This window comes from Spermophilus citellus (assembly GCF_964194105.1).
Source record: "Spermophilus citellus genome assembly, chromosome: 4".
In the NCBI taxonomy this organism is placed as follows: domain Eukaryota; kingdom Metazoa; phylum Chordata; class Mammalia; order Rodentia; family Sciuridae; genus Spermophilus; species Spermophilus citellus.
The window spans coordinates 104,282,415-104,296,124 of record NC_138185.1 but is presented as its reverse complement, the minus strand read 5'-3'; the positions used below and the strand labels follow the sequence as shown (position 1 = coordinate 104,296,124).

The window sequence follows — 13,710 nt, the reverse complement described above, 5'->3', positions numbered from 1 at the left end:
AACAGGTATCACTAAACTATATTGTACAACGATGCATATATGAGTGATGAAACTAAAGATAAGGAAAGGATTGCTAATTGGAAAATGAAGATCTGGTAGGAAGCTGCAGAAGGTCCTAACAATGTTCTGTTTTTTCCCCTGGGTGATGACTAAGTGGTAGTTCCTAAGAATTAATTGCAACCATGTGTTACACTATGTATTTCCAATACATGTTTATTTCACAAAAATTTTGGTAGTAAGAGTAATGTGAACAAGGATGGGAATATAAACTACTCAGAAATACGCTAAAATTTTAAATTTGTGCAATGAAGTGAAACATCACTTAAAAGGTATACTCTTATATATTTGTTTAAAGAGCCAATAGTATCCTTCTGACACAGCCAGCTATGACAGCCCCAAATGGCTCCAGATAGTTTCAATTGTTCTACTGGAGGCCAAATTGCCTCTGGTTGAAAATTATTGGTTTAAACTTTTCTACATCATAGAAGAAAAGATGTAACGCTTCCCAAGTCATAACCCTGACACAAAAATGAAATAGGAGCCTGAAAGGAAACAAAGAACTTTACCATGAGCTTACTTAAAAATAAAGTATTACAATATTCATTCCAACAATGTTTATCGTGTGGAATGCAAGGATAATTCAAAATAGAACATTCTGTCATGTAATTCACAAATTATGTTAATGCCTATATACTACTCTATGTACAATAAGGTAGACTCTACATGCCTTATGTCCATGACATACTATTAACTGAAAAACACAAGTTGCAGATATCCCAGAGAAAGAAGCTCAATATAGAACACGTATTTCTCCCATCTACTCTCTTTCCTGAGGCTTCAATAAAATTACAGTGAGACTAGACCCTGTATAAATTTAAATTAAAAAAAAAAAAAGGAAGAGGACAAACATGGTGGCACACACCTATAATCTCGAGTTGGAGGCTGAGGGAGGAGGATTGTAAGTTTGTGACCAGCCTCAAGAACTTAAGGCCCTAAACAACTTAGGGAGACCCTGGGAATGTGGCTCAGAGGTTAAGCACCTGTGGGTCCAACTCCCAGGACAAAAAAAAAAAAAAAGAGGGAATGATCTTACCATCACAAAAGAAAATTCAACTACATTAGAAGATTACAGTAAACAGAATAAGATTAATTAATGTAATGAAGTCAAGTAAAGGCACAGGTTAAGGGAATAATGAGAAGGTTCCTTCTATAGCATATATGGAGAGGTTCAAGACTCTGAGATACCAAGTACACTGGAAAGTAGGAGTATCAGGCAGAACTAAAAAACAGAGACTAACCAAAAGTCTGTCCAGTCCTGAAACATGCTGTTCTCCCATTTCCTTAAGCAGAACCCAGGCAGAATCTACGTAGGCAAAAGAGCAAAGATTTCATTACCAGAGAAAGTGAATAGTTCCAGCCATCATTTATTCCTACACCAGGAAATAGAAGAGTGGAAGAGAGCAATTGCCAGTTAGCATAAATTCCCCCTAAAAGCTATCAGTTCACAAATCTTGGTCACAAAGAACTCCAAACCAGTTATTCAAAACCTAAGAATGAGTGAAAAGAGAAGGGTATATTAAAAGGACAACATGAATGAGCAACACAGAATACAAAGATATGTTAGCAAAATTCTTAAAAACAAAAACAAGATAAACTACAGTATATATTACATATACATTATATATATTAATAATTATATATTTATATATTTTATATATAAGTGTATATATATATATATATATATATATATATATATATATATATATATATTATATATTAAGAGTTAGGAAGAACACATAAGAGTACCAAAATAACTTCTTAAAAGACAATTATGAAATACATCACATTTATAAGACCAAAATAGAATGCCAGGAATAAGGAATGATCAGAAGAAAAAGTTCTCAGAGCATATGGTTCCACATTTGGAGATAGATAGTCCCAAATGAGCCACACTTCCCAGCATTCAGTCACCTATGGTCCCATCCCACAGTTGGCCCTGTGACTTGCTTTAACTTACGAATGCAGCTGAACTAACACTGAAACTGTTCTAGGTCTAATAAGCTTTATGAACATCTGGCAGTTTCTATTTTCATGCTCTTGGAAGCCAAAATTTTGAGTTCTGACTAGCCTCCTAAAGAAAGAGAAGCCTCATAAAGAAGCCCTAGAGGATGAGCTATAAGGTAAGGAGAAAAGCTGTGTGAAGAAACGCCAAGATGACAGACATATGGGTGGTAAAGGAGCCATCTTGGATATCCCAGTGCAGTCAAGTGTCCATATCACACCAGTGTTGGTCACCATGTAACTACACAATGAGAACCTCCAAATGAGGCCAGCAAAAAAACATCTAGATCAGCCTTTTTAATTCACGCAATAGTGAGAAATGGAAGAAATTGTTGTTTTATGCCATTACATTTTGAGGTCACTGAGTGAGCAGCAATAAGTAAAAAACTTAAGACTGTCCAAGTAAAATTTCCAAAAGTTGAAAGAAAATATTCCAGAATTTAAAATTAAAAAGAGTATAGAGATAATAAGAGACAAGAGATTCAAACCAAGAATCTTAAAAATCCAATTAGTAGGCATTCTAAAATAAACTGGAAAAGAGAAAGTTAATGCAAAACATAGTAAGATTCAAGATTCCAAATTTGAAAAGACATATACCTTCTGAGTACCCAGCACAATGAATTTCATAGACCCACAACTAAGTATACTGTTGTGGTATTTCAGAACACTAATAAGAAAAGCACAAACTCTTAAAAACTTCCAAACAGAGTGTCATGAGTAAGACTTACCAGGCTTCAACACCACTATTGGCTAGAAGATAATAGCTCAGTCTTTGAAAACCTGGGGTAATCAACCTCAGTTAAAAATTCAAAAAATAAATTAATTTTAAAAATTCAATCAAAGTATCAATCATGTAAAAGGGTGAAATATAATGTAGTTACAATTTATTAGGGAACAAGTGCACCAGGCAATGTTCTACATGATTGACATGTACCAACTCATTTAATGCTCATGGTTTCCTGCAAAAAATAGGTACTAGTGCTATTATTTCCCCCATTTTGCAAATGGAAAATAATGCACAGTGATTAAATGATCAGCCCAAGATATAAGCTAATAAGCAACAGAACCAAGATTCAAACCTACTGTGGTCTGGCTCCGAAACCTGAACTCAAGGCTGTTTTTTTTTCAGAAGCTAGAACTCAGGAAAAGACCACTATTTCATGCTTTCTCAGGCTTTTACTTGAGGTTGTACTCAGACAAAATGAAAAAAGGTTGAAAAAGACAATGTGAGATCCGGAAAATGATGAATCTACCCTAGGAAAGCATACAAGAAATACCTTAAGATGAGAGCTGTACAGGCAGCCCAGAGAACAACCTGCCAAGGTCACTGAAGAAAACTTAAAGGAACAGAAGATAGGAGGATCACAGAAAGAGGTTAAGAACAATATTTTCTTTTTTCTTTTTGGCAGTACTGGGGATTGAACACCGGGGCACTCTACCACTGAGCTATATCCCAGGCCCCTCCCCCCGACTTTTGAGACAGGGTCTCGCTAAATTGCAGTCCTCCTGTCTCAAGATTCAGAATTTGCAATCCTGCCTCAGGTTCCTGAATAGCTGGGATTACAAGCAAGCATGGCAGCACCCAGTGTGAACACAACTAAAATTATAACACAGATGTTGCAAAACAAAAGATGGAATAACAAGAAAGGAAATATCATAATAGAAAACTTGGCTCTATACTACAAAGTTCTAATCATAAACAAGTGATTATTCATATGACTGAATATGTGTTAGGAGAGATAGGTGGGGAAGTAATGGTTTAAGAGCTAAATCTTTATTTATTATAGTAAAAGTCAGTAAATGATGCCTAAATAGGTAATTCTATTCCAAAATAAACTAGAAAAGAGACAGTTTACTTAAGGGTGGTGTTGAGCTAGATCTTTTTTTTGGGGGGAGGTGGGTACTAGGGATTGAACCCAGAGGCTCTTTACCACTGAATTATATCCCAGCCCTTTATTTTTTATTATTTTTTTATTTTTATTTTTTAATTTTCAGACAGAGTCTCACTAATTTGCTGAGGCTGGCCTTGAATTATAATTCTCATATGCATTACTATGTCTGGCTGAGCTACTAGAAATTCCTGTTGCTTAAAGAAAATAACATTTGGGTTGGGCCTTAAGAAATACAGATAGATAAAAAAATTAAAAGGGGTGGGTATGTAGTTCAGTGGTAGAGCATCCCTGGGTTCAAGTGCCAGTACCACCAAAAGAGAAAAGCACAGATGGACTTAATGAGATGACATTCTAGTGAAGGTATTAAAATAAGCAAAGGCAAACAAGCAAGAAAGAAATACTTATAGAAACCAGAAATATTAACAACAAAACAGTGGGGTAGGAGGGCAGTTGCTTGCCTATGAGTTAAATTCAAGCAGCTCCAAGCAATGAAAAGTATATTTTTAGTACCTTAAAAAAAAAAGGCAATTTAATAGGAACATAAAAAATTCTAAATAAGCTGTTCAATAATAAAAAGATAAACCATCCTAGTTTACTTCTGATTGAGACAATTTATTTCAGCTCTTGAACACTAGAGAATTTTTACTTTACCTGACCCGTGGGTAGTGGTTGATCTAGCATCTCAACATCCAGGTGCTTAGGAAGGTTATATAATCTGCAGAGTTCACATATCAACCACTTCAATTGCTGACGAAGCTACAAAACACATTTCAGTAAATAAGCATTGTGTTAAAGAGCCCTTAGAAGACATGAATAATGCTATAACTACTGTAATCAATCCAGAATGAAAAGGTTGTTACTGCCCAACTGCAGCCTATGGACAGAATATAGTCTTTAAAATATTTTTAAGGGCTGCTCATGTAAAAATGTTAGCATAAATACAAAAACAAAAAAAGCAGATATGGCTTAGGTACAATAACTGATCCCTAATAGAATGACATCAACAAAAAGGCAGAAGAAGGGAGTTCCAGACATTGCTCATTTTCTAACTGCTAACTTTTCTCAGAAATTTACAACTTTAGACAATAAAACATTAATGCATGAATAAGGCCACAAAAAATAAAGGGAGTGTTTATATATGAATTTTAAAATTATACATACCAGAGTCATATTCATTTAAAAGTACAGAAGCAAATGTAATCTAGTAGACAGAGCCTTAGAATATAGATGACTTTGAATATGGTATCTAACTCCCTGGGTTTGAATCTCCCATGTATAAAACAAAGCAATCAAAATGTTCTCAGAATGGAAAAGATTAAATGAAATTTTCTCTGAAAACACTTGATGTTTAGTAGGCTCTTAAGTGCCTGTCAGGGGGAAAAAAAAAAAAATCACTAGGAAAACTGCCAAGAATACCTCCTTAAATTTCCATTTTTAAATCCAGATTATTTGGTAAGCACATTAACTTTAATCAAGCAAGTTAAAGTATGTGCACAACATGTTTTTCATTGTTTAAATTTTTTTCAATATTTAAGTTAAACAACTGAAATTGAAGAATGGTCAATACCTGGTAGGCTCAGAGGGGAGCTAAAAGACAACTTACTTCACTTGTTCAGAACTAGTTCCCTGGGTGTGTCTGACCAAGAAAAGATGAAGAGGAAGAAACAGGTTTATGAAAGACTAAGAAAGCAGGTCTGGGATTGTAGCTCAGTGGTAGAGCGCTTGTCTTGCACACATGAGGCCCTGGGTTTGATCCTCGGCACCATGTAAAAATAAATACATAAATAAAAATAAAGATTTTTGTGTCCATCCACAACTGAAAAAAAAATATTTTTAAAAAAATGACTAAGACAGCAGACAGAATTAGAATGGGTTAAACCAAGTAAAAAAACCCTTTCCATAGTGGACAGAGAAGCAAGTGGAAATGAAGAAGGCTAAATACTAAATTAGGATCAAACAAAAATCCTCATGCTTAAAAGGAAGCAAAAGCCCCACTATGGGTTTGTTATCTAGCCAATAAGTTCTATTTTATATTAAGTACACAAATGAAGATGAAGCAGGGTGAACAGGAATGTAGCCCTGGACGCTCAGACCCACAGCACAGAAGCAGGTATGGGAGCATATGGGAGAGACAGCAGGATAGTGGAGTCTGACCAAGCAATAAGAAAAACAGGGTAGTACCTCTTTAAGGAATTTCTCTACCCAACCTGAAACCCTAACCCCCACAAAATGTTTGAGGGATAGGGGAAGAAACTAAAATCATAGGGAAGGATTTAAGAAATTCAGAAGCCTGACTGACAGGTCTTCAAAACTTATTTTGGGTCTTTAGAGAACAGAGGTACAGGTTCAGGTACAGGTGTCCAGTTTTATTACTTCATTTTGTCCCAATCACAATCAAAATGAGAATTAAGAAAAAATATGACAGGGTGGTAGAGTACTAGGCAATAGATGAGTATAAACTGAGATGTGATCATTTCTTGTGGCACTTCTGAGATTCCCTGGACATATATGATATATACATATGGATTTAAAACTCTGGAGATAATTTTTAGCTAGAGATAGAAATTTAGAAATCCCTAGACTATATATAGGTCATGACTTAAATAATGAGAGTAGAAGAGATTACTCACAAAAATCACAGAATGAAAACAGAAGAGGCATACCAAGAAGAACAGCTCAGAGAAGATCAAAGGAAGAAAATAAAAACAGGAGACAGTGATCTGTCAAAAGTCCCCATTAGATTATCAATTCTCAGAGGACAGAGTCAGCCTTGTCTTTTTATAACCACGACTTATCACAAAGTCTTGCATAGAAGCTAATCAATATTTTTTAAAAATATTTTTCTATGTTCAATTAACAGCTTCCTGTATTTATCCAGAAAAAAAAAAGATATATGAATAAACCAGCATACAGACCTTTTACAACACTGTATATAAAAGGGAGAGGATACATAGACTGTTCCTTGCATTTTCACTTAATATATCTTGGAACTTTCATATGTCTAACAGAAAGACTGGCTGCATTCTTTTTTAACTACAACAGAATATTCTATTATACACCTATACACAAGTTTTTTTTTTATTTTACGAACTATTGGTGACACTATGTAATAAATGTTTATTGAATGGAAGAATATTTCAACAAAGGAAAAATCAACAATATCAATATGCTACAGAGGGGGCAATATGGAAACTAAAAATGGAGCCATGAAATCAGACAACTGGAAGATAAATTTTAGTCCCACAATGAAAGCAGAATCCAGATTTGAGTTTGGTGACTTAAAAGTGAAAATATAAAGCTTATTCTCACTAGAAATTAGGCAAAAGCCATAAAATGAGTGAAAGGGTTTTTTTTCCCCTTCATGTAAATGTTTGATTTTTAAAATAAAAATTAGCCCAATTTTATATCCATTTCATTTAACTGTATGAGCATTTTTTTGGGGGGGAGGGGGGCCCTACCAGGGATTGAACTCAGGGGCACTCAACCACTGAGCCACATCCCCAACCTTATTTGGTATTTTATCTAGAGACAGGGTCTCACTGAGTGCTTAGCACCTTGCCATTGCTGAGGCTGACTTTGAACTTGTGATTCTCCGGCCTCAGCCTCCCGAGCTGCCGGGATTACAGGCGTGCACCACCACGCCTGGCTGTATGAGCATTTTTGATATAACATTTTAGACAATGAAAAATAACTGCAGTCATTCCTGCTATTATAGAAGTAGTATCCTCATTTTCAGAGGCAACCTCCTAAAAGGTGGTGCTAACAACAGGGTTATTATCTAGCACTCTGTCCATTATCATAACCCTGTGCCAGAGATGTGAACATGCATCTATCTTTTAATTTTTACCCCTTATCTTTCATGGCTCTCCAAATCAACCTTAATTTTTAAAATATTTTCAAACTGATGTCCTTTTGTTCTTAAAAACAGATGTGTTTAAGCCACCTATAGCTTATTTTGACAAAAATCTAAGTTAAAGACACTAATATTCCAAATAATCAGGTCTCTCAAAACTATAATCTATTCTTTATTGATTTAAAATACCACGGGGGGCTGAGGCTATAGCTCAGTGGTAGAGTGCTTGCCTCACAAGTGTGAGGCCCCGGGTTTGATCCTCAGCACCACATAAAAAAATAAATAATAAATAATGATATTAAAAAATAAAATAAATAAAATACCACGGGCTGGGGTTGTGGCTCAGAGGCAGATCACTTGTCTAGTATGTGTGAGGTACTGAGTTCGATTCTCAGCCCCACATATAAATTAAATAAAGGTCCACTGACAACTAGAAAAAAATATTTTAATAAAATACCACATTTACCTTAAATTCTCATCTGCATGACTATTTCTAAATTTCTTCTGACACTTCCACTGCCAGTACACAATATTTTATTTTATTTAATATTTGAATGCGCAGGTTATCTTACTACCTGTTTAAAATTTTTATTTTTTATTATTTGCTCTTCATAACAAACTTCAGAGCCATTCTGTGAAGTTCCAAAAATAAATCTGTTGGGAGTTTTACTGGTGATGCATTAAGATTTATAAATTAATATGAAGACATGGGGGTAAGTGACATATTTATGACATAGGAGACTGCCCTTCCAGGAACATAGTGCCCAGTCTTTATTTCACTCAGCAAAATTTTGTAGCTTTATTGATACAGCCCTGAACATCTGAGTTTATTCCTAGATGTTTTAATTGTTGTTGTAATTATCAGTAAAATAGTATTATATTTGCTATCTGATAATTGGGGATGCTATTTTTATAAAATAGATTTTAATCAATCATCTTAAAAATTTTCAGTTGATTCCTTTAGATTTTTTTGGTAAACGATCATATCACACACAATGATGGGTACTTTTCTATAGGACTTTATGACATCATGGGAAAACATGATAATGTCTAAAAAAGAAAACCAAAGAATATGACCTCAATTATTTAAACATATGTATAAGGGTATATATATTTTACTAGCAAAGAAAAAAAATTGGTAGAAAATAGTCATATCATTAATGGTCATATTAGGTAAAGAAATTAAGGGAGATTTTAATCTTCCTGGATTTGCTTGACTGTATTTTACCAGTTTTCTCACAATGGACACTTATGAATTTATAATCAAAGAATAAAAATGTTTTTAAATTTTTATAAAATGAAGATACATTTCTTCACACGGTAGTCCTCCCTTGTCCCCAGTTTTTCTTTCTGCAGTTCAAGCGACTTGGATCAAAACAATCTGAAAATGCTTAATGGAAAATTTCAGAAGTAAACAACTCATAAGCTTTAAATAACTTTTATTACAGTGTATTGTTATATTGTTCCATTTAATTATTTTTATTAATCTTACTGTACCTAACTTATAAATTAAACTTTATCTAGGTATATTTATATATGTGTGTGTGTGTGTATTAAAAAAAACACAGCATATTAGGGTTAAATACTATCCATAGATTTATGCATCTACTGATAAGGGGGTACTGCTATTAAAAAAAAAAAAAAAAAAAAAAAAAACCTTCTTTTTGAATATCTTTGGCTTTTGTTGCAGGCTATTGACCCTTGACAGAAAAAGCAATTCCTTAACAGTAGTATTTGCCTCATTCTATCATTATTCCTTCACATCTGCATTAGCATTTTTCCCTTTTCTACTCCCCACCTTAGCTAGTAGTCTTTACCAAAAATGCTTGTTTGATTTAATATGAGGATGCTGGGAAAAGAAATTTCTAATTCCTAACCTAAAGCAAGGCTATTCTTGGGGCAAATTTAAGAAGAAATAAACCAGCCAACCAACCAAGCAGGTAGTAAATACATCCTGAAGAACTTAAAAACTTAAAAAACACACACACCCACACCTTGGTATTTGACCCCTGTATTATGATTATCAATCATTAATCATTATGATTACCTCTTAACACATAAATTCATGAGAAAAAAAAAAATAAAGTAGGTTCTGACTTATTTTCTCACCGTGTTGTTGTTCTTAGTATCTTCTAGACGTTCCAGAACCGATGTCAGAGTTGGGTCATCAGAGTCCACAAACCATATTGGTGAAGAAGATGGGTAAGATTCCTGTTATAGAAATACCTATGTAAAACACATTTACATACAGACTAATCCAGATATGCATTAAATCATATCACTGAATGGCAAAATGTCAAGTGAAATGTATACGGGGAAGAAAAGTAACATTTAAATCCATGGGGGATAATCAAATTTCCTTTTATGGAATTTAAAAAGCAAATAAAGTTTTATAGTTCAATCTTGCCTATCCCATGCCACACAATTCGTTAAGTTTAAAAATAAGACAGAAGTACTTTCCCCAGCAACCAACATGAACAAGTGAATGCAATGTAAAACTTAAAATTTTTCAAAAGCAAATACAAAAGATATTCAAGCAAGGAAACAGGCTTCCCTCCTTTACAAAGAAAGGTCTATCCTTGCTTGGATTCTCCAGCTTTCACCTTTTTCCAGAGCTTTAAAATCTGGAATCATAATAAAGCACTCAAAGAACAAAAAATGTTTCTTAAAAGTACAGTTTATAGGGCTGGGGTTGTGGCTCAGTGGTAGAACACTTGCCTCCCATGCGTGAGGCACTGGGTTCAAACCTCAGTACCACATAAAAATGAAAGATATTGTGTCTAACTACAACTAAAAAATAAATATTAAAAAAGTACAGTTTATAGATTTAAACTGTACTACTTTTACCTTTTATCTAAAAGAGATCTAATTCTGAATTCTTAAAATAAAACCAGGGAATACATGTCTCTAAATCCTTGAGAAATACTTTTGTTTTTCAGGATCTTTTACTCACTCTTGACTTCTGAGTTGTGTTAATTACAGAAGTTACTTTGAGATTTCCCCCCACTTAAAAAAAAAAAATCTAAAGTTTATCCCATTTAATTTTGCCATTTTCCAAATAATTTTCCATTCCTTTTTAAACTAACACAGAATGTTACTTCTTAAGAAACAGATTTATTAAATGAAGTTAAGATTACTTCTTAAATATAGCAGGTGTTACAAGGCAGAATGAACAGCAACACAGAGCTTTCACAGTGGATATTAAACTTTCAATTGCCTCAGGAGTTCAATTGCCTTTTGGGACAGTCATTCTCTTTGTATAGCCACAGTTATGTTCACAATGATGCTCTTGAGCTCTATAGAAGGCAACTTTTAAGATGACCCAAATAATCCTCACCTCTTGTAAAATTCCCTCCCCTGGACTTAGTGGTTCACTTCTATCAAACAGAATACAGCAAAAGTAATGAGATGTCACTTCTGAAATTGGGTTACAAAAAGATACCGTATATCTTGCGCATCTCTCTTGTTCTTCCACTGACTGCTCTGATGAAAACCAACTGCCATGTGGTGAGCTATCCTAAGGAGAAGCCCACATTGGCAAGAAAATGAAACACAAACATTTCTGACCAATAATAGCAGTTAAACCAAGGCACTTAAATTAGTCCAACACCCTCTGAGAAGATGGATCCTGCCATGAACTCCAAGAATAAGCCTGGAGGTGAATCCTCTTACCTGTCCAGCCTTAGATGCCTATGGCCTCTGCCAACAACTTCATTGCCCCATGAAAGACATTAAGCCAGTGAGCCCAAGGTAAGCTGTGCAGATTCTTAACTCACAGAAAACTGTGAGAGAACATTTGTTGTTTTAAACTGCTGGGGTTTTTTGTTACAAACCAATGTATCTATTGTTAATTCAAATACCATAAATTTCTAATATTTCATTCTATCACACAAACCAACTAAAATTTAAAGAATTTTGCACAAAGAACCACTGCTTTGAGAACTATAAGCTCAATTATAACATAGCTGAAACCACACAAACTGAATATTTTTAAAAGCATTTTACCAAATATTCTTAAAAAAAAAAAAAACTACTGAAACAGGACATGATTAATGGTACCTAGTATACCTGTTTGTTAACAGTTTATTTTTGTGTTCCCATTCCTTTCTTACTGTGTCCCAAATATCTTTACAGGAAAAGGTAAACTATCTTTATAATTAATCCTGTTTTAAGGAAAACCACTTGAGTATTGCCTCTTGGGAACATGCTGTGTAGACACAAATTTTTACTGTTTTAGTTTTGTATTTACTTTAGCCTTTGAAAAACAAGACTAGACTTAGAACTTCAAAGTATAAGCGGGAGCTGGAGCTCAGTGGTAGAGCACTTGCTAAGCACGTGTGAGACACTGGTTCAATCCTCAAACCACAAAAATAAAGGTGTTGTGTCCATCTACAACTAAAAAAAAATTTTTTTTTAAAAACAAAATTCAATGTATAGATTAGTGTTTGTCTAAAAAACTTCTGCATGAGAAAAAAAGTACTGAGATTCCTCACAACCATATTAAAAAAGAACTGGAAAAATCTTAACAGATCAGTTACTAAAACCTTTCTTTAACCCTGCACATAACAGACCTGTGCAATGGTTCTCAAAGTGGGGCGCTCAAAATATTGCCATTTTTTTTAAAGAGACGAGAATTTTTTAAATATTTATTTTTTAGTTTTCGGTGGACACAACATCTTTATTTTTATGTGGTGCTAAGGATTAAACCCAGTGCCCCACACATGCCAGTTGAGCGCGCTACCGCTTGAGCCACATCCCCAGCCCTTAATTGCCATTTTTATGGTAAAGATATTTGCATAAAAGTGCAAATACAGTGGTGGGTAAACCTACTGGTACCTTATCACAAATATAGGCAATGACACCATACTACTAATAGTCATATACTTAAGGTGTTTGAAAGGGAGGAAGGTCAGTTTTGCGTAAGAATGTCTATGATGATGGGCTGGGCTATAGCTCAGAAGTAGAGCGCTTGCCTTGCAGGTGTGAGACCCTGGATTCGATCCTCAGCACCACATATAAAATAAATTAATAAATATATATTTATATATATATATAAATATATATATATATATATATATATATATGCACACACATATATAGGGGTATTTATCTTTTAAAAAAGTCTGATGAAAGGCAAAAAATATTTTTATTAAATCTTGATCCTTAAATATGTTGTTTTAGTACGCAGTAATCAAACAGGAAGTATACATGAGCACTCCTACAGAACACTTGAGAAAAAGCACTTGTGTGATGTGAGGTGAACTAACCATGTTAATGAAATACTATTTTTACTTGAAAGGACAGGTGACTAACAAACAATTATTATGCTGACTTGGGGCTTTTTTTGGTTTTTGTGGGGTTTGGAGGTATGAAGGATTGAACTCAGGAGCACTTGACCACTAAGCTATATGCCCAGCCCCATTTTGTATTTTATTTAGAGACAGGGTCTCATGGAGTTGCTTTTTCTGAGGCTAGCTTTGAACTCACCATCCTCCTGCCTCAGCCTCCCAAGCAACTAGGATTATAGGCCAACTTGGGGTTTTAGAAGACATTTTTCTCAAAAATGAATACAGATCTTGTCATTTTGAGGAAAACAAAGGACGGTATATATTGCCAAAAATAAAATCCAAGTTTTCAGGCAAAAACTCAGAATTCTGACTTTTATGAACTACTACAAGCCTGTAGCTTCCCAGGAGTACTGCAGTAAGACTGATGGTGATATCATACCAATGAACATAACCTTTTTTTTTTCCTCTCCCTCTGGGTTTTTTTTTTCTTTTTTTTATTAGTTGTTCAAAACATTACATAGCTCTTGACATATCATATTTCATACATTTGATTCAAATGGGTTATGAACTCCCATTTTTCCCCCATATACAGATTGCAGAATCACATGGGTTACAC

General features: G+C 34.4%; 1 protein-coding gene across 5 annotated transcripts in view; it reads right to left on the bottom strand.

Annotated features, from left to right (window-relative positions):
* Positions 1-13,710, bottom strand: part of UBE2Q2 (ubiquitin conjugating enzyme E2 Q2) — a 57,185-nt gene that overhangs the window by 34,347 nt on the left and 9,128 nt on the right. For 4 of the 5 annotated variants that reach the window (XR_014021810.1, XM_081293049.1, XM_081293051.1 and 1 more), the window contains exons 2-3: positions 9,916-10,017; positions 4,605-4,709 (exon numbers count right to left, since the gene is read on the bottom strand). Coding sequence is in view for 4 of the 5 variants with exons in the window: in XM_081293049.1 (XP_081149175.1) it covers positions 4,605-4,709; positions 9,916-10,017 (207 nt within the window). In the remaining variant the exon portion in view is untranslated. The remainder of the gene's footprint in view (positions 1-4,604; positions 4,710-9,915; positions 10,018-13,710) is intronic. The other variant, XM_081293050.1, reaches the window with a different exon arrangement.